Source organism: Anopheles coluzzii, chromosome 3, assembly GCF_943734685.1.
Source record: "Anopheles coluzzii chromosome 3, AcolN3, whole genome shotgun sequence".
NCBI classification, from domain to species: domain Eukaryota; kingdom Metazoa; phylum Arthropoda; class Insecta; order Diptera; family Culicidae; genus Anopheles; species Anopheles coluzzii.
The window spans coordinates 46,067,416-46,088,167 of record NC_064671.1 but is presented as its reverse complement, the minus strand read 5'-3'; the positions used below and the strand labels follow the sequence as shown (position 1 = coordinate 46,088,167).

The 20,752-nt window shown below is 43.0% G+C and overlaps 1 protein-coding gene across 2 annotated transcripts; it reads left to right on the top strand.

The window, feature by feature from the left end:
- Positions 1-3,618: 3,618 nt before the first annotated feature.
- LOC120960145 (tyrosine-protein phosphatase non-receptor type 21) lies at positions 3,619-20,692 on the top strand. Of its 2 annotated transcripts, none has more exons than XM_040384138.2 (7): positions 3,619-5,592; positions 15,113-18,561; positions 18,641-18,859; positions 18,954-19,130; positions 19,224-19,383; positions 19,457-19,620; positions 19,696-20,692. In XM_040384138.2, the coding sequence occupies exons 1-7, from the start codon at positions 5,508-5,510 to the stop codon at positions 19,822-19,824; spliced, it is 4,383 nt and encodes a 1,460-aa protein (XP_040240072.2). In that variant the 5' UTR covers positions 3,619-5,507; the 3' UTR covers positions 19,825-20,692. The 2 variants fall into 2 exon arrangements, with proteins under 2 accessions (XP_040240072.2, XP_040240073.2); XM_040384139.2 differs by lacking the exon at positions 3,619-5,592 and adding an exon at positions 10,855-11,838.
- The last annotated feature ends 60 nt before the right edge of the window (positions 20,693-20,752 follow it).

Sequence of the window (20,752 nt, the reverse complement as noted above, 5' to 3'; positions counted from 1 at the left end):
ATCCGGCCACTTGTTGTTGTACAAATATCTTGCTTAAAAAATAAATAAAATAACTTAGTGAGAATAATGAAATATAGTCAGTCCTATGGTATAGCACCGTGGTATCAAACTCATTTAACCAGAGGTCCGCAAGTACTCATTTTCAGAGATTTGCGGGCCGCAAAGTGGAGAATAAATATATACCCCAATATTTATATTAAATACTGCTTCAAATCTGCATTTTTAAACAATATGACTTTTTGCACTCCGCGCTATAAATCTGGAAACGTTTGTTATTTACAAATTTGCGATGTTATTTTTCTATTTGCACTTTTTTCTGTTAGACAATGATTAACGTATTTCCAAAGCAACAAACAATTTATATTAAACTTATTATCAAAATAGGATATTTTTCATAAGCCGTTCGTTTGCACATCGCATATTTTGCAAGGAAATACCTGTCAAACACACTTTTTCACTCATGTAGTGGCAGTCTAGCGGCCTTTGGCGAATCTTTTTCGAGAACACCAAGCTATAAGCGAGCTTTCAACATATTTACTTACAATCTTCCTACAGATCGAGAGAAAAATCGCGTGTAATCGTTTTTAAACTTTTTTTCACTGCTTTTCAAGGCCCAAGTGTTCTGGTGATATTTTGTGCATTTTTTACAACAAAAACCTGTATTTTTAGGGAATATTTTGTTAAATAACGATAATTTTACCCGACGAATATTTGTAGTGTGTGAGCGCAAAAATAATGGCTAATGTTTTTTTTTACACTTGTTTCTGATAGAAGGGGAATGATTCGCGAACAACAGAAATAAGCTGTGTACGCGTATTTGCAATCTTTTTATAGGCCGAGAGAATTGTCGTGTTTTCGTGTTGTTTGAAAATTAGTTTTCGATTACATGCAAGTATTAAGTGGTCTTATGGTGGTATACTGTGCATTTGTTACATCCGAAACTTGTGATATTTTGATTAATTTGGTTCAATTACGATATTTGTATCCGACAAAGATTCGTGGTGTGTGAACTCACAAAGATTGGCGAATGTGCAGAGCAGTTCGGATCAATCCGGAGCCGGCTGAAGCCTCTACTCAGCAGTCGGAGGCGTTGAGATCGTCAAAATCGGTGGAACCGATCGGAGCTAGTTCCGACTGCAGACTTGCCGCTCCGTGCGGCAACTGACGAATCCAACGGTTCCGAATGGTTCTGGACGGCTCCGGCGACTTCGGACGGTTCTGAGTTTGCATTCGATTTAATGTTTCTTAAGGGCCTCGGTTGCTCTGTTAAATATTATGGGTACATAAATATGAGTTTCGAAAAATATAGAGACAACGTTATTGTTCTTCCCTGGAAAACTTGATACACTTAGACAAATTGTAAGAATATATTTTTTTATTTGCAATGCTTTAAATAATTGTAAATAATTTGCACCGCCACCGTGTACCTGATAATGACTGTGTCGAAAATATGCCATTTTCTGCTGGCAGTAGAAAAAAACTAGGAGAGAATTTCTTTACTTTTACATCTGTTGAAAGGGAATTATTTCAGATTATTTGCACAAATAAATTAAAGACTTTGCGAATTGCCTTTCGTCAGTTATTAGGAATTTTCACCATGGTGGACGAAGACATGCATGATTTAAGTTCTACCTTCGATTTTCATCAATTCCTCCTAAGTTTTTGCTACAAAATTGTTACAGTAGTTTTTGCATCACGTTGGTGCAGAACAAATCGATGGGACACAGGTGACGGATGTTGGACCAGGCGGACAAGGGAGTCATATCGAATTTTGTCGAAATTCACCAGGAATGATTGCATTGAGTTTCGCGTAATTGTTTGCCACTGCGAAGCCAGTGGATGCGATTTCTAATTCCTGATCTGTTTCTTCATGTTTCCCATGTATTATATTACTGTTTGGTGGGTTGCATCAATATCCTAGTCCAGCTAACGCAGTAATGTAGCCACTTATCCCTCTGTCTTCATTTCAGCTTCTTTTGAAACCTCAAAAATGAACCTGTACTTTCTTTTGATGATTTGATTGTTGCCAAATAGTGCCAAGATGTTGGCGACCAAAATGCCAAAACGGGTATATACGACGTCCACAAACTTCCGCACGGAGTCCAATTTGGACGCTACGGGGTGCCATTCTTTTATCGCGCACGCTTTTGATTCACTTTTTTGGCCATCATGGTTAGAGTTCGACTGATAGAGGTGTCAAAATTTGTCTGTTAACTAATGGGATACTACTACTGAAAGTGCAATTAACGTTTTGTTAGAGCAGGTTAAGATAAACCCATAACAAATCGTAAATTGTTGTCCATTTTTTAATGCAACTGTTGAGTAATATTAACATTTTTTTCACATTACAATAAGACTATCGAAATGAAGGTCGCATACAAAATTTTATGATTTATATTTCTGTGTATTAAAAAAAATTATGTAGGTATTATCAATTTTGAACCATACTTGGACGACACAATTATAGGAAAAAAGCAATAATACCAATCGCATTGCTTGATATAATCAACCAATTATTTTGTTTCTAAAATTATATAATGTAATAATTAAACCACAATAATTGAAAAACCGCATTCTCCTGGCCCACGGCTTTAGATCATTTACTAAATTTGGCCCTTTGCCTCAAAAGTTTGCCGACCGCTGCTTTAACTCATTCACTTACATCACAGCATAACTTCGGCAATATTATAAATCTATAAACTGTGCACTGGCCCGCGAAATGGATGAGTCCATTTGCAAGTAAACAAACACACACAAATATGTTTTACAACAAACGAAATTACGCCCACACGTTTATTCGCTTCCTTTGCATAATTCATCACATTTTGGGGTGAAACATGTTGAGCAAATGAACCCGTGTATAAAAACTTACTTTAACAACATTGAAGTGGCCGCTTCTGTGGCCGTGTGGTTTAACCCACCAAACTGACAGTGCTTTGGATTTGTCTGATGCAACTGGATTTTTAGTACAGGAAATTGATGGCGTTTTCGGTATCTTGGTTATTTGGGTTTTGACGGCGTCAACCATCTCATTGCTGCTGCACAAGTTAGATTCGTTAATCGAAGAAATAATATGGAGGAAAGTGATTGTGATTGTCCAGTGAATTGAGTGAAATTTTGTATAATTCATGAATGTTAACAATTTAAAAATATACACATGTACTTAAACGAAACAAATCTTGTTGATTATTTCATCAATTACGCTTGCTTGAAAATAAAACGCAAAGAAAAATAATCCCCAGCACTGTTGCATAAGGAAGCTGCTTAAGCCCTATTTGAAAGACCCACCTGAAACTTTAATACTTTTTAACTATGTACTGAAAAATGCGATTGCGAGCAGTGTTCTTTAGCTTGCCAAAAATGAGCTGCTTAAGCAAATTTATCTATTTGGGAATCTTACTGTTTGATAGAACATAAAACCAGATTGATGGTGTTGTTAAACTCAGTAAGCATTGAAAAATATGTTTTAGAATCAATAATAAAGTGACATTATTTAACGATCTTTTCAAAATGTTCAAAGCTAAATTGCTAATTGGGAATTGATCTAAAACTTGGTTTCCATATTGTTACCTGGGCAATCACGCGTCATTGCGATTGACCGACCACACTTCCCACAGTGCACCACAGCAGCAAAACAAAAAGCAGCACAGTTTGAAACTCACAATTAATGTACGCAGGTGAAACGGAATGCAGTGAAACTTTGTGAAACGTTTCTCCATGATGTGTCGTGCAAGTCCTAATCTACGGCAGCCGCCTTCTCTAGCACTGGAACGAGTCCTCTAAGTACGACAGTTGCACGGTTTTGTTTCAGTGATACTGCCAGAAGAAGACAACGAAGAAGACGGTCGGTTTTGATCTGCAGTAAGTGACCTGCGTGTGCCGCGTCGCTGTCCCCGTCCCCGTTTGCATAACATTACTGCGTACGCGCGTGTGAGCAGCGCACTACCGTCGTCTTAGGTCGTCCGAATCAAGTGTTCATCGGCTAGCACGCATCGTTTAATGTTGTGTTTTTCACCCGTCTGACCAGTTCGAGGGCGACCGCCCGAGCCGAGTTTTGGTTTGTGAAGTTGAATCCATCGAGATGATGGTCAGTGTTGTGCTGTCAGAGGAGCGCGGCCATCGTTACTGCCGCGGATGAATGGTGATCGTGCGCTTTACTACACGATCGAGAAGAAAGTTGCGACGTGATACTTTGTCCGCCTGTGTCTGTTTGTTTGATAAATTTAGAGAAATCGATCGCGGCACCGGCAGTAAGTTTTTGTCCGCAAAGTAGACCCAAGCGAAAGGTGGCCGAAAGCAGAGAGGCAGGCGCACCAAAGTGCTTCCGTGTGCGTCCAGCAGTTCTGATGATCAAGCAGTTTGAAGGGAACGAAAATATACGGTTCGCACTGAAGCGGAAAAAAGAAGCTAAAGTGTAAAGTGTGGTGCTTCTTTCTCTGACGTCCGAGTGTGTGTCCCTTTTGCAATCGGCCGTAAAGCTTTAATAGAAAAAAAGAAGCACAGTGCATCCACATCGGCGGCCAGCAACCAGCCAGCCAGTTCGAGCCTGTCTGCGTGTCACTCCGAACGAAGGTGGCGTTTGTGGCATTTTCGGCATTGGGAAATTATTCCTATCGCCAACATAGTCCGTTGGTGCTGTAGTCGTCGTCGTCGTAGTCGTCGTCGCAGTCGGGGAGCCGTAGCGGTCGCGCTCAAATGCTGTCGATGTTGAAAGTGAAGCAAAAATGAAGTGTAAATGCAATACCGCTGCAATCGCTGTCGTGTCAAAAGTGGGCAAACCCATCCAAGTAGCTTCGTTGTCGTCGTCATCATCATCAACCCTGCGCGCCGGTATAGGCAGCTCAAGGAAAGCGCATAGGTGGTGCGTGCGGTAGCGACCGACCGATCCTCTGTGGTTCATTTATTTCCGTACTTCCTACGCGCGCGCTGCACATGCACACACAGCACAGCGGTCAGCGGATTCTGTTTTGTGGTGGTGTGAGTTGCTGCACCAGTAGAATACCAGTCCGTTAGTTCAAGCGGTCTCCTGTGCAGAGGTGCGATTAGTTTTAATTAGTTACGAATTAGGGTGATTCGTCAAGCCAAAATTTACGACGATAGTGGTGCAACTTATTGCAACGGAATAGAAGCATTCTAAGCCTGCATCGCCAACACGCAGCCATTTGCAGTGAATTTAGTTGTGGAAGGTTGTAAAAGTACGCGCGTGCGCGCATAACCGTCCCATCATCGTCATCGTTTTTATTACGGCCCGACCGTCCGATCACTTTCTGCGTCAACTGTCGCCGTGGGTGTGCAGGAACAGGCCGAAGCTTACGTTCAACCAGTCCGCCAGACAAGGAACGGGAAGCAAAGTTCTGACTGCGACTGAGTGAGCAATCCAGTGATCGCGCGCACGCAATTTTTAGCACAAGGGTTAACAAACAAACGCCGCAAAGTGGTGACAAAATATCTACTGCAAAGCAGGTACAGTAACATAGCAACCGGGCGACAATCGCCCACCATTCAAGATGCCTTTCGGACTGAAGCTGAAAAAATCCCGCCACTACAATGTTATGTCCAAGAGCCTGTTCGTCATATCCGTTGATCATCTAGGTGAGTAAAACTGCGTTTTTTGTTACCGTACGGTCCAGCAGGGCTCATTTTTCATTTTCTTTTCAAAGTGAAAGAACACAGAAACGGTAATTCAAACCAATGAAGCTACTTGCGAGTGCAGGTGGAATAGAGAATTTGTTATTAGTCCAACGGTTTCATAATATTTTCATTCACAATTGCCGCCGAACGGCCGCCTCTAAAACATCCGGTGGTCCGGCTTACTACACAGTACGATCGTGAGGGGAATTGTGTGTCCAGCACACGCCTAACACACACACACACATTCCTCTTTCCGTGGGAAGGGGTGAAACGCATTGAAACCAAAGCTGCTTGGTCACCCGGCAAAAAGGGGGATGACATTCCACGACGCTGAATAACAAATAGTCGTCAGTGTATAATATTGGTGGACCTGGCTCACCCGCGCGGCGCGTATTACCTATTCTTTCGGCTATGCTGCCTGCGTTAGTAATGTTTGCAATCATCGTCATCGTTCAGTGATTTTGACGGAGAAAAGGTCGCATTGTATCGTTGGGGGGAGATGAGAGAGAGAGAGAAAGAGACAGACGAAAACAAACACAGACAAAGTAAACCGTGCCTTTGCCGGTGTGTGCAAATCAACCTGCCGGAATTTTCTGCCTGATAGGGTCGTTAACGTTTGCTAGCAATAATACATATTTTCGGTCGCAATGCCCATAACCCTAGCCAATGCCTGCTGTATACAGTGTATACAAATAATGCATCTCGCAAGATAAATTTCTCTATTTTGCTTTCCGTTCTAGGATTAACGGAGTATTAATTAATAGAAAGAACAGGCATGCCGTGAAGCAGTGATATTTATCAACTAAATTTATTCTAAAGTCATAAATTGTGGCAAATTTAATTCTACATTACGAAAAGCCAGAGAACAGCAAACGCCAAATTACTTATTGCGAAGTTGTCAAAGGAAGGTTTTGTTTAGTGGTGTCTATGGAATGATCTTTTGAACCCAACAAATTGATTTATTAAAGTAAAAAAATGCTTCACAAAAATAAGTTTAACATTTGAATAAAACGTATCTAAATCTCAAATTGGCGTTATAGCTCCATTGGATTAGCGCTTGAAGATGCTAGTTTGTTTATTTAATTACTAACGTCCTTGTCCTTTCAATGTCTAGGGACAATACAATAAAAAGAAAAGTATCTTAATTATATCTTGATTTGGGCCACTTGTAGGTCAAATATCGTGTCGTTCGTGTAACGTTTCGTTAAAGTGAAAAGCTTTCAACATCAAAGTTCAGTTAGGCGTTTTAGTATAATTTCTATGTTTTTTGTATTGATATTCAGTACTTTTGTCCAATGTCAAAACGGTTACATTCGTCAAAATGCATTCCATCAACAGTTTCCGAATTTCTCGAGTTGGTTTAACCTTTTGACCACTTTTCAATCTATTTCGTTAAAAGAAAACCATATTAATTGTACAGGCTCTGCTAGATTATCTATCAAAAAGTATTAAAACGGAGGTACGTCGATTAAAAATTGATAGATAAAATCAAATCAATTTCTCTTACATATACGCGTTTTGAAGGTGAGGAGGATCATTTTGCAGAAAGATCATTTTGCATATCACACCTACTCAGTGGTGGCAAACGATACTAAAGAGACATTTTTTCTTAACTAAAAAGCAAGGAATCGACAAGAATTGTATTTTGGGTCGATTTTCACCTAAAACAATAGGTCGATACAATACGAACACCAACCGTATGATCAACCTGTACGAATATTTAGTTGTAGAAGTAAGCCAAGTGATTGATAACAGTTGAATCATATTTTTATACTGTATTGTACTACTGTACAGTAGTTTATACTGTTTATTATGATAAATAAGTACTGCTATCTATACAAACTATTTTGTTAGTTCAAATAGGGGTTGGTATTTGTAGCATTTGCCTGTTAAGCGAATGAATTGAATATTACTTTTGTAATTCATTTCGCTACATTTAATTAAACAAAAAAGGAACAGCATTATAACGCGGATCATAAACAACGGGCATATAATTTAAACAAGTTATCTATGCACAACAAGATATCAAGATTCACTTGATAAACAATCTTTTTTTATGGGACACATGCGGTAAGCGACAAAGAATGCAGAGCGAAGCATAGTGTGTCCTTCAACAAATCCACATATATGGCACAAAGACGTAAAAACACACACACTTACTCACAATGACCGATATCATAAGAAACTCGGCCACCTTTCTTGCTTCTACGGTGGAATTCAGTTGCTCTCTTATCAAAAATATCGCTTCGCTGCCGCCCTCGGAACTCCCCCTCCGTCTGTCGTATGTTTGATTGCACACATTTAATAATGGCTCTGCGTCACAATTGCGGTTAGATAGGGATGAGCGACACAATATTTAGCACGCAACGGATCCTAGGAGCTCGATCTTAAATGTGATTGTTTAACAAATTAAAATTGTGGCAAGTATTGCGGGAATCTCAATTTGTTCCTGTGCTAAAACAATGATCATTGAATTGTAAGCATTAATTGACAGATAAGTTAAAGTTTTGTACTTTCTTATTACCGAAGATTGACCAAGCCACATGTGACTCGTTAGACATTGCAGCAGACTTCAATCAATCTGTCCATGGCTTATTCAATCAATTTTATCGCCACCAGTTCAATAGATAGAAAAAGGCAAACTTTCTTGACGACAACTTCCAACCGACCAAGTGGCGATTCAACGGCCCACTGTACCGCTCTACCCCTGCGTCACCCTAATAAATGATAGCCCAATGCCATTGACACCCACACTTGGTAAAAATAAGGCAACGACAACTTCTTCTCCCCGAGCATGCGAGCTAGATAGTTACACACCCTCCACGATACAGGCGGAAGAAACCTTAAGACGCTTCAAAGTCTTTCCCTGCTGGTACTGCGATATTGTCGACGCGTTTTGTCTCTGTCAGGTGGTGGGTGACTGTATCAAATGGTGGGGCAGAGTTGATAAGAAAGCTATAAATTCACAGTGGCATATTTTGCGCGCGCCACCGCAGTTGAATGGTTTGTGGAATGCGTGACGACAAATATGCATTCAATGGGCAGATTAACGTTAATGCGTCAAACAGAATTGTACACTCTCATCGCATTTGTGCCGTAGTTACGGTCTCTGTCATCGATAAATGTGCAGCTTCAAGCGACCATAGCGAGGATCTGAGTCATTACTATTTCATACGAAATTGAAAGCGCGTTAAGGAATCACCTGCAAATTGTCGAGGCAACAGAGGGTGCGTTTGCAGAGATGATTGATACGTTTGTAGAGTTGCCATCAGTGTGAAATTGTGTGAGATAAATGAAAATGTAAAGTTGGGAGTATTTTTATACATCCCTGTCCATAAGAGACTTGAACCCATGGCGGGCATGTTATTAAGTACTACTAGTTGACAATTGTTCCATGGAATCGCTCGCATTGCTACCAAGGAACTTTACAGGGTTTCCAAGTCAGTTTCGAATGTAAACGTTGTTATTCACTGCGTGCAAGATATTCTTCTTCTTCTTCTAATAGCTTGTTGGGTTACTTCCTTCAGTTCAGTCGTCAACTCGTAGGACTTAATACCATACCCGTCATGGGTTCAAACCCCCAATGGACCGTGCGGCCATACGTAGGACTGACTATCCTTCTATAGGGGAAAATCAATAAGTCACTGATAGCCACAAGCCCACTAGTGGTACAGGCAGGCCTTGACCGACAACGGTTGTTGAGCCAAAAAGAAGAAGAAAAAGAATCAGAGGCGTACTTCTTTTTCTGCTTCTTCTAGGTTGATGGGTTACATCAAGGACTGTGTAGGAACGCGGTCTCGTATTGTTGAACAATTTTACAAGTAGCCAAAAGTTCGTTACAGACAGTTTGACATCTAAGAGCGCTTTTCGATTCAAATTTTATTTGTAATTAAAACGATAAATCGATCTGGTCAATGCAAGAAAAATTTTAATTGGTTCATACATTTTACAGGAAGAGTATGTAAGCCTGTAGTAACAGTAAGTGTTTGAGGGAATAATGAATTTTCAAGGGCTTCCTGCTGTCAAATGGCATCCAAGATGGCCAATCCGATGTTGGCTAATATTTGACCTCGTTCCTACACAGTTCTTGGGTTACATCCTCCTATACTCTCTTTTTGGAGGTCTAATCAGAGGCGTACCATCTGAGTTTGGGAGTGGACTGTCATCCATATCTCATGTTTGTGTCAAGATTGGTTTATGCTGTGACCGCTTTAGTGCAAGATGTTAATCCACGTCAATCTGATATTTCTGAAGCTGGATTGAGTTTAACAGTTCTTTCTGATGTGTTGAAAATCATGTGTAAAAACTGAAATTTTAAAGGGTTTTCCAAGTCACTTTCGAATGTGCACATCATTATTCACCACCTCCAAGATGTTTTTCAACAGCTGGCAAATGTTGGATTTACATCATAATATAATTTCAGTTCTTGCACATGATTTTCAACACACCACAAAGAACTGTCAAACTCAATCCAGCTTGAGACGAGTTGAAAATCATGTGGAAGAACTAAAACCTTATTGTGATGTAAATCCAACATTTGACAGCTGTTGAAAACATCTCGCAAGCAATGAAAAAGGTTGTTGACTTTAGAAATTTTCTCGGAAAATCCTGTATTGTGAAGCAATCACACCATTTTACAGCTGTTGAAGAACATCTTGAAGACGGTGAATAATTATGTTTGCATTCGAAAGCTACTTGGAAATTCTATAATTCCGGTCCTTTTTATACACGCCGCCGATCTAAATCGCTAAACAAAATCAAGAATATGTTTGATGTAAGCATCCAACATGTCTTCCAAATCTTTTTATCTTGATCAATCAATCAGCTTGAAAAATCTATGTGACCAAGCTGGCTTTATGGACTTATAGACCATGTGAAAAATATACTTTTTTAAACAAAAATACATTTCGAAATACATAAAGATTAATAACTTTGAGATTCAAGAACGAAACAAGAGTCTCGAATGGTTCAGTAATCTTCATAAATTCGTCTGTTTTCAAATTCTTTCGCAAAATGAATTCAATTGGATTTGCAAAATGAAGAATCCCATGAAGTCTTCATTGAAGACATTTGAATCTTTTCAAAATATCATAATTCATAATAAACTCGAACCACACGGAACTAATTTTATCGAACAATTCATCTACGATTCAAAATTTCGCGATCCAAACACTTATCAGTTCACGATTAGAGGGCGAATAAAACAAATGTCTAACGCTCACCGGTTCGCCATCGCCGTCGCCGTGATTGAGTGTGTCGCGCGGCAACGTAAGCTTCGTGAATGTGCGTGATATATCTGCTGGACCGTTCCCACTGCTGGAAAGATCGGCCGACTACAGGTTCCCGCGCAGTGTTAGTCGCTATGTTTTTTCGACTTTCCTCTTTCCCCCGCAGCGCAGCCCCATCTAACCACTCACAACCATCACCAATACAGCTGCAACACCGCTACATTACAACGCCCAACTGGGTGGATGGGTGGGTGGATTTTTTCGTGGTTTGCTGCTACTACTACTACCCATCCCTAAGGCATGGCGCGCGTATCTTCTTCGGCGATACTGTTCGGCGAGCCTGGTGAGCGATTGGCAAGTCGGGCCGGCCGACAACAACAACGCACACGACGAGGTGTAGTTTCAGTGCCCAGTGCTCGTTTCGTGTCGGTAGTTGCGGCAGTGTTGTGCGGCTACACATCCTCCCCCTTCAAAGCTGGTGAATAATAATTCGCACGTGGAGGAACGACGACGACGTGTGGTGTGTGCTCTGACGGACCGGAATCCGCGCCAAACACGCTTGTGGTTATACTGGACGGGATCGTCCATACCGTATATGCGCAGGATTTTAATGATCGCCTTCGTGTGCTATACTTGAAAAGAAACAAAAAAAAAAAAAATAAACACCTTCAACCGATGATGTCATTGCGAACGAAAGAACGTTAATATTCTATACCTCCCGGACGGGGCCGCTACATCGCGCGATCGAAACTTGATCGCGAGCGCTTAATTTGCGTACTGTAATACTAAGATCGTTCAACGTGATCCGGCCAGTGGCAGGCGCTTTGTGCTTAGTGAGTGGGTGGATCCGCGCATAGGAAACAGTGTTTCTCGAAAGGGTTTGAATTTTAACCACCCGACTTCAACTGTCCTCTGTGTACGTTGACGTACAAATTCCCGCACCTCTCAGCCATGCTCCAGTTAGTCGTTACTATTTTAAGTAAGTGCCTGTTTTTTTTGCGCCCAATGTATAGCTTAAGCCCCCAAATTATGTGAAGTGATCTTTTCATGTTGCTGCTTACTCTCTCGCCAGTGCCCTTGAGATGTTAAGCTCCGTTAAGCTCTCCCGGTGCTGGCCGGGGCCGGGGAGTTGTTTGCTTGTGGCATTCCTTTCCACATTCATCCTGCGGACCGAGCCATACACACCGTAATCATTAAAAAAACAAGAACAGATTTCATGTACCTTTCAACAGATTGCTCATTTACAACTCGACTCAACCGCCATATCAAGTGGGTGGAAAACAAATAAGATATCGTCTGTCTTCTACCTAAGGGTCTTGGGGCTGGGCGTCCGCGAACCCCTGTGTACACCTTTGCCGGTGGGAGATTATTCAAATTTACAAACCAATGTGCGTCTCTGTGTGTGTGTGTGTCTTAGGTCTGGAATGCAGTGATAAGAAAATGTGGTCACCACAGCCGCTAATTTCCCATAAGCACTCGCTGAGTCGCGCTCCCCGCGGGGAAGCTTTTGGTAAAATGCGCGATAAGTGATTGTAGCGGCTCAGCATGAGTAAGCGCCTGTGTGCGCCCTAAAAAAATATAATCAAGGCTTTAAAGCGAACCGATCCCGAACATCACTAGCACAGTTTCTTCGTGGCTGATGGTATTTTAGTAAACGCGGCGTGAAAAATAGGTGTTTTTGGGGGTGGAAAATGAGCTTTCCTCTACGCTCGTGGGCTGGTGTTTTCTCTCTCTCTTTCTTCTTCGTCGGTAAAAGGGGCCAATTTGTGTGCCGGTTAAAGCCATCGGTAAATGAAAACCAACGGTAACACCACCAGTCTGTAAAACTACTACAACGTGTCGGTTGGTGTGGCCAGGTGTGGTCAACTCCCCAAACGAATACTTCCGTCGATAAGGGAACACCGTTTTGATCACACATTCCATTTACGACAACGGTACAATTGCTGACAGCCTAACTGAATGGCTGGATAAGCCCCTGGGCCCCTCGTAATCGTGAAAAACAAAACAAAAGTAAAACCAAAAAACAATGTCCATCAATCTGACGCTACGCACGTACTTGAGTGAGGCCCCGGGAAAACAATCGTCATCATCATGCCCGCTTAATTGTTGTTATTGCGACTCCATCAGGCGCAACCGATCGTCGGGCGTCTGGCGGCAAGGTTGCCCTTGAACAAGGAAGCAACCACCATAGTAGTAGAGACCTGTGGCTATGAGATGAAGGCATTACTAGCGAGGGTTTTATTAGTTTGTGCGTTGAGTCATCAAAATTGTCATTGCTCTTAACGGAGCTAATGCTTTGTTGATACATACTAGATGAAGAATCGCAGTGTCTTCTTTTAGTGACATGTGTTTGGTTTGGCGACCTTACGGCGATGCACGAAAATCAACACACAATGGTGCTGTTTTGTACTTAGTATGTCAATTTGAATAGTGCTTGTACGATATTTTATGTGCTTTTTGTTCTGAGATGTTGTATGATTGCGGAATAAATGACTAACGTACGTATGCTGAAATTGTAGAATGTGGCCGTTTTAATTACCCTCCTGAGGTAAGGATTAACTAGAAATGAGACTCTTTGTGTACTGGCGTTTATAGCGCTTCCTTTTTATCATTTTCATGGTTAGATGATTCAATCCGAGATACATTCACTATGTAAGAAAGAGAACTCAATATCTTTCATCTCCAATTTCAAAATTCGTTAGGAGTAAACTGTTGGAATAGAACATGTGTCTTGTTTATTAGCATGGGGTCCTTGCTAATTATACAAATATTGGGAGTCTCTACGTTTCTAGCTAGTTTGAGCTTTTATTGAACAAAAATGTTTGCTCGTGCACGTTTGGATTTGTTTGGAATAAAAAAACTAATTATTTACCAAACAAATTTTACAGTAAAACGATGTTTTACAATGTTATTGTAACTCGATTACCTCCAAGAAGTCCACGTCAAACGAATTGTTAATAAATTCGTCAAGTTCTTCCCACGCCAAGATTTTCCCATACATCTATAGAACCGGACAATAAACCTAAACTTATTGTTTTTACGTTGAACCGAGTGTGCCCGGGATAAGGCTAAATATACATGAAGCAAATGTCCTGAGAACCAAATCTGTCGATACATGATGTACTGAAAATACGGCCGAAATCGTAAGAATGTTAATGGTTAATGAGTAATACCAATCCTTTACTCTCCATATGATTTTGCTGTTGAAGATTGATGTTACAGGTTTTTCCAAGTCACTTTCTAAAGTAAACATTGTTTTTCACCGCACGCAAGAAGAAGTTGTTATTGCACATCTTTCTGATATTTTTTTATATTTATTCAGGAGGAACCGATTTGCCGTATTGCTTAGATAATTTTAAATTAAATCATTTTTATCATACTCATTTTTCATTTCTTCAGCATGATTTTCAACATTACAACGACCGTGATGAGTGATAGTGAGATTCGGCTTCAAACCCCGGTCCAAAAACGAATCAACAGACCGTTAAAGTGTTGAAAATCATACTGAAGATTTTAAAAATTATCATGATCGAAATGAAACATCAGTGAAAAACAATGTTTCGAACATTGTCGAAACTGACTTGGAGAACCCTGTAAATAGTGGCTTCATAATATTGAGCCCTTCAATTGCATGACAAAGAGATCTTTCATGCATCTTCACTATAGTAATGTGACTGATTGATATATGGCATTGTATTGAATAGCTTAGCTTAAGTCATGTACCAGTTGGGGTTTGTTTGAGCCATAAGCGAAGGGTAATCTAATGTTTCCCTGTACGTATCTGGGCTAATTAGTGTTAGTGTTCATCCTTTAAGCCTTAAACTTGACCATAACATCTTCGTATTAAGATAGTTAAATTAAAAGCTATAAATATTTCGAATCTGTTAAAAGCATTTGTAATTCAACTTAAAACATTTTCTAGTGTGTGCAATTTAGCATTGTTTATTGAGGAAAATTATTAGATATGGTATTAATTATTCGTATTTGGCCAACAATGTTTTCATTCTTCTCCTAAAAATGACATAATTGATAATAGACCATTACATATCGATTCGAAAATGCGTATCACACACGCAAACAGTTCCATGAAGTAGAGCTGTCGATTCAGATTAGATTTTACCTAATAATCATCGAGCAGTTTGTTTTACGTATACAAAAATACTTGCATTTCCCATGCTAAAAATCCTCCCTAGAACTTAAAAACTAGTTGATTAATCAATTGGTTGTCCGTTTCTTCTTTTCTTTTTTTTTAGATTCGTCAACCAAAATCGATTGTACGCTCAGCTCGGAAAGCACTGGGCAGGAGTGTTTGGATAATGTGTGCCAAAGAATTTCGATCCAGCAGCCAGAGTTCTTCGGCCTTCGCTATGTGGTCAAAGGTACGACCGACGAGATGCGCTGGGTCGACCTGGAACGTCCGCTCAGCCGCCAGCTGGAGAAATATTCCGCCAACTCGAAGGTGCTACATCTGCGCGTGATGTACTACGTACTATCGGGCGTCAGTTTGATACAGGACGAGGGCACACGGAACTACTACTTCCTGCAGCTGAAGCACGACGTGGTGGAAGGCCGCATCAGCTGTGATCCGCGACAAGCGGTCATACTGGCCAACTACAGCCGGCAGGCCGAGTACGGCAATCATCAGGATCGCCATACGGTCGAGTACCTGAAAACGCTACTCTCCTTCCCGCAGGAAATGGTCCATGCCAACCTGCTCGAGGCGCTCACCGAGCAGGTAATTCAGCAGGCCCACGAGCTGCACAACGTGACGCAAGGTGAGGCGGAAAGTCTGTACATATCCGCCTGCCAGCAGCTGGATGGGTACGGGCAGGAAACGTTCACGGCAAAGAACGACACCGGGCTGGAGGTAATGCTAGGAATCTCAGTGTCAGGCATCATTGTGGCTAGTGACACAAACAAGTTCTACCCCTGGCGCGACATTACGAACGTGGTCAACCACAAGCGTGCGTTCAACATCGAGTGTACGGTGCCACGGGAAAGTGCTGGGTTCACGGTTACGGATGTGGCAACGGGTCGGTACATCTGGAAGCTATGCGCGTTGCAGCATCGGTTCTATGTTACGTACGAGCAGAACCTAACGCAGGCGAGCCAGATGAACTTGAATCTGTTCCAAAACATGGGCGACAATTTAAACGACAGTCGAGACGATCTGTTAAGCGAACAGCAATATATACACGCGCAGCAGCAACAACAACAACAGCAGCAACAACAACAGCAGCATCAGCCTAGCCCATCGCCGGGAGGATCACAACCTCCGTACCAGGGCCCGATGGGAACGACGAGTTGGCCCAGCACGCACGAGCTTGCATCGCATTCGTCGAACATGTGGAACAGCGGAGTACACCAACATCATGCTATAGTAGATACACAGCCAGGCGGAGGAGGAGGAGGGCCGAGTGGGCCAGGTGTTCATTTATCCTCCAGCAATATTGCGATTGCGACTGGTGCCGGCGGAAGCATTACTAATCTCAACAACCTCAACCCGGCAAGCATGATGCAATCGTCCCGTTCCTCAGGGCTCGACATTAATCTAAACTCGACTTCCACCACCGCGGTGCCATTGGAGTATTCGAACCAAATGGGTTCCAGTTGGGGTCTGAATCCTGTCGGCTCGAATGCGTCACTCATCAACCGGGCACAAAGTTCGTCCTGTTTGGATCTAAGCAACAACAACTTGACCCCAGACCGGGACCGGCTAAAAGCGCTTCTGCCAACCTATCGACCAGCGCCAGACTACGAGACGGCCATCCAGCAAAAGTACCGTTCGAGCAGTAACGATGTGCGGCTTGTCAATGGGAGTCTGCTGCATCTGTCCGCCTCCCAGATGCTTCTAGCACAGGAGCAACAACATCAGCAGCAAGTTGCATCGGCCGGACATCATCTCGAGTACGGGATTACGGGCAGCCAGCCGGACGTGTCCTTCTATGGGCAGCATCTGCAGCAACAGCAGCAGCAGCAGCAACAATCTGCAGCCCAGCAGGTGCATCAGCAACCCTATCCGGATGTAACACACCACACAACGACCCATATCATCGGTCCGCATTACTCCGATGCGTCCGATTATGGGTTAACACATCGGTTTAAAATGATGCGACTAGTGAAACCACCTCCCCCCTATCCTGCCAATCGACTCAGCTCAACATCGACCCCCGATTTGGCGTCCCATCGGGCACTGCTCGGTTTGCGAAGTGCACAGGTGTCTGGCTCTAGTCCGGATCTGGTCTCAACCCGCCCGCTGATGAACCACCACCATCATGCGGCGCATCTTCCACAGCATCAGCTGCAGATTGCGCATCTTTCACAAAGCGGTGGACAGGTTTGCTATCCCGGGCTGACCGCTGCCGGCAATCCTCACGCCCAGTTGCACCATTCACAGACGATGCTGCCACACGGCACGTACGAAAATCTAAACTTCATGGAGAATCTAACATCAACGAAAGCTGGCCTAATATCGGCGGCGAATCAAGCCGCTCCGGGCAATGTGTACTACTACGTGCCGGGTGGAATGGAGCATCTGTTGATTGCGGGTGGCAACACACCGGCTAGCGATAGCAACAGTCCGTCCTACCATGCTACTGCTAACGGTCACATCGGCTTAACTACCAAAGCTCACCTGAACCGCTCATCTCAACACATTAACGGTTCGATCGAACCGATTTACGAAAATGTGCCACTGCCGTGGAAGGATGACAATGAATCGCTTGGGGAGATACGCAACCGAACAGCAAGCGTGCAGTCGGCACCAAGTGTACAGCATCAGCCGACGATGCGACCGATGCCTCCAACGCCACCGCAACCCCAAACGCCAACCGGCACTAGCGCTCCGGTGAACGTTTTGGATGGTGGATCGTTTAATTTTCAAGCACAGTCATCGCAACAACAGCAGCAACAGCTACAACATAACCAGACCAAACAGCAACAGCAACACCAACTGCAACAGGAACAGTCGACAGGACGACAACCACTGTTGCAGCAACGGGCTTCGGAAGTGGGAGGCTCAAACACAGCAATGGGTCCACCTGCTCCATCCAACGCTGAAGTGCCAAAACACCAAACCACCAACGATTCGGCAAGTGCAGACCCGAAGCTGAACAGTTCCACTGCCGCAATAACAGCTGCGCCATCGAATGCAACAATTGCCACGAACAAGGAACCACCGGTGCCCATGAATCGATCACATTCGTCAAACAATGTCCTCGATGCTTCCCAATACTCCAACTACACGCTGAATGAAACCGTCCAGAGTGGTAGCGTGCGCAATGGTGGGCACAATGACTCCGGTATCAGCTCGATCACGGGATCGACTAATCTCGGTGGCATCGGGGGCAGCACTACTAGCCGCAATACCACCCAAAACAGCAGCTCGACCAACAGCAACAACAACAACAACACGTCCACATCGTCCTCGTCCGTGAAGGAAACGAAACGAAAGCGCATATGGGAAATTCTTGGCGGTCGGTCGAAAAACTCGGCCGACAAGCAGAAAAGTGCCACGCTCGGTCGGGAGAAGGATCGCAAAAAGAAGGGCTCGGTCGACCCCGGCACGGAGGGTGGCGGGAGCGGTGGAAGTGCCAACTCTTCCATGAACGAGGGCGCGAACGCAGGACAGCTGCGACACCGTTGGTCTACGGGTTTGCCACGGCTGCAGCCACTGCCGGCGAATATCAGCAAGGAGAAGTTGGTAGGTTGAAGATGAACCTCGTCGTGAACGCACGATCTTGATGTTCTCAAATGTGAATCTTCTTCTACTTTCTCCTTAGTGCTCTTTGCTCGAGTCCAAACTGGCAGATCCTCAGCTGTACTGCGAGTTTGAGCGTATACCGAAACGTAGCGACAGTGCCAGCTATAACTGTGCCTTAGCGGAAGACAATAAAAACAAGAACTTTGATTCGACGTTTCTACCATACGATAACAATCGCGTACGGCTAACACCGACACGGGACAATCGCATGGGATATGTAAATGCGTCCCACATAACTGTAAGTGTTTTGCCTGTTTGGAGAAGACCTAAAAGCTTGTTTGTAGTGCTTGTTGGCTACAAACTTATTAATATCATTTTGCAATTCATTTTAGAGCACTGTTGGCAACAAGCAAAGATTTTACATTGTTGCCGAAAGCCCGAACGACACGCTGACGACAAACATTTTCTGGCAGTGTGTCTGGGAAGCGGACGTCTATCTGTTGGTGCAACTATCCAAAGAGCTTAACTACATCCCACAAACCAGCGAACGGTGTTTGGAGTATGGGCAGGTAAGAATTCGATGTAGGGGCTGCTTGCTTCTTTAAATCTTTTATTAACTTGATGTATTTTCTTTGCCCCATCCCGTTGCCGTTGCATTACAGTACCAAGTGTGGCGCGAGTTCTCGCAAGAAACCGATCGGTGTACAACGAGCAAATTGCGCGTATACCACACGCAAAGCCGGCGATATCGTTCAGTTTGGCATATATCCTACACGGAATGGGCCGATCAGAACTGTCCGGGAGATGTGGGACACTTTTTAGGTGAGTACCATAATGATACAGCTGTGATGGGGATGGTCGCTTTTAATTTTCCATTTGCACCTTTTCCCTGCAGGATTCCTGGAAGAGTTGAATTCAGTACGGCTGGCGTCTATTGCGGAAGTGCCACCATCGCACAATACCAATCCACCAGTTCTCATACACTGTAACGAAGGGGGCGGTCGGACGGGCGTGACGTTAGTGGCGGATTTGCTACTTTACACACTGGATCATAATCAGGTACGGTAATGAAACTGTTAGGATTTTATAAAGATGCCCACTAACTTGCCCTCCCGTGTTGTCCCCTTTCCACAGGACATAGATATACCACGATTGATAGGTCAGATTCGTCAACAGCGGGACAACATCATACCATCATTAGCGCAGTACAAATTCATCCATGCACTGCTCATACACTACTTGAAACAAAACAGACTGATTTAAGGCTAATCAGGCGCGGAACACACTGTTGGGTGCTAAATGCTGTAGGCGAATTTTTTACTTCTTCTGGCCACATGCATGATCTTTGTATGGAAGGACTGACGATCATCATGCGACACTAAATCCAAGAAACTAAACGTGCCTTACTAAGCAAGAGCAAGAAGTAGTGATACAGTGGAATTGTTCGTTAAAGCAACGACTGATGATCGGTTAACTACCATTGAACGAGCTTGATCGTACAAGAAAGTGCAACGGATTAACACGAAAAAAGAAGAAAAAAGAACCATACGATCAACGTGAGATTTAGTATTAATTTAGACGAAAATAATGTATTATTTGATCTTTTCTTTTACCCTTTGTAACACGCTAATAACGAAAGACCTCCTGCGTGTTAGTACGTGGTGAGGATGATGCGTTTTAGCCTAGCTAGTATTCAAAAAACCTATTAATGCAACAATTACAGTGTGAGGTTACAAAATGGAATTAATTAAACACACTGCTCAACACAGCCATCGTGCTGCATCGTGCTTTGTTGAGGCGCAACAGTTAAATTGTAAGTGCAACCACCAGTATAGAGAGCTGCTTTTCGGCAAATGATATAGAATTGTGCTAAATTATGTAATGTTTTTTTAACTAACTCGTTTACCCGTTAATGGTGGAATGTTTGCAGGTGCGTAGATAATTTTTTTAAATGTGCAAATGGAGAAAACAGGATAACGCAAAAGTATTTCCTTCGCTGTAGTAATAGGCTATTATTTATGTACGTCTTTATGTGACCCCGCTAGTGTTGGCTGTATTTTATATCTGTAGGTAAATGACGCGCTATGTATTGTAATAAAATTGGACAAACATTTGCATGTACGATCTGTTAGCTTAGAGAATAAGTATTTTTCTTTTTCGCTACATTTCTCTAAATCCGACAGAAGATGAC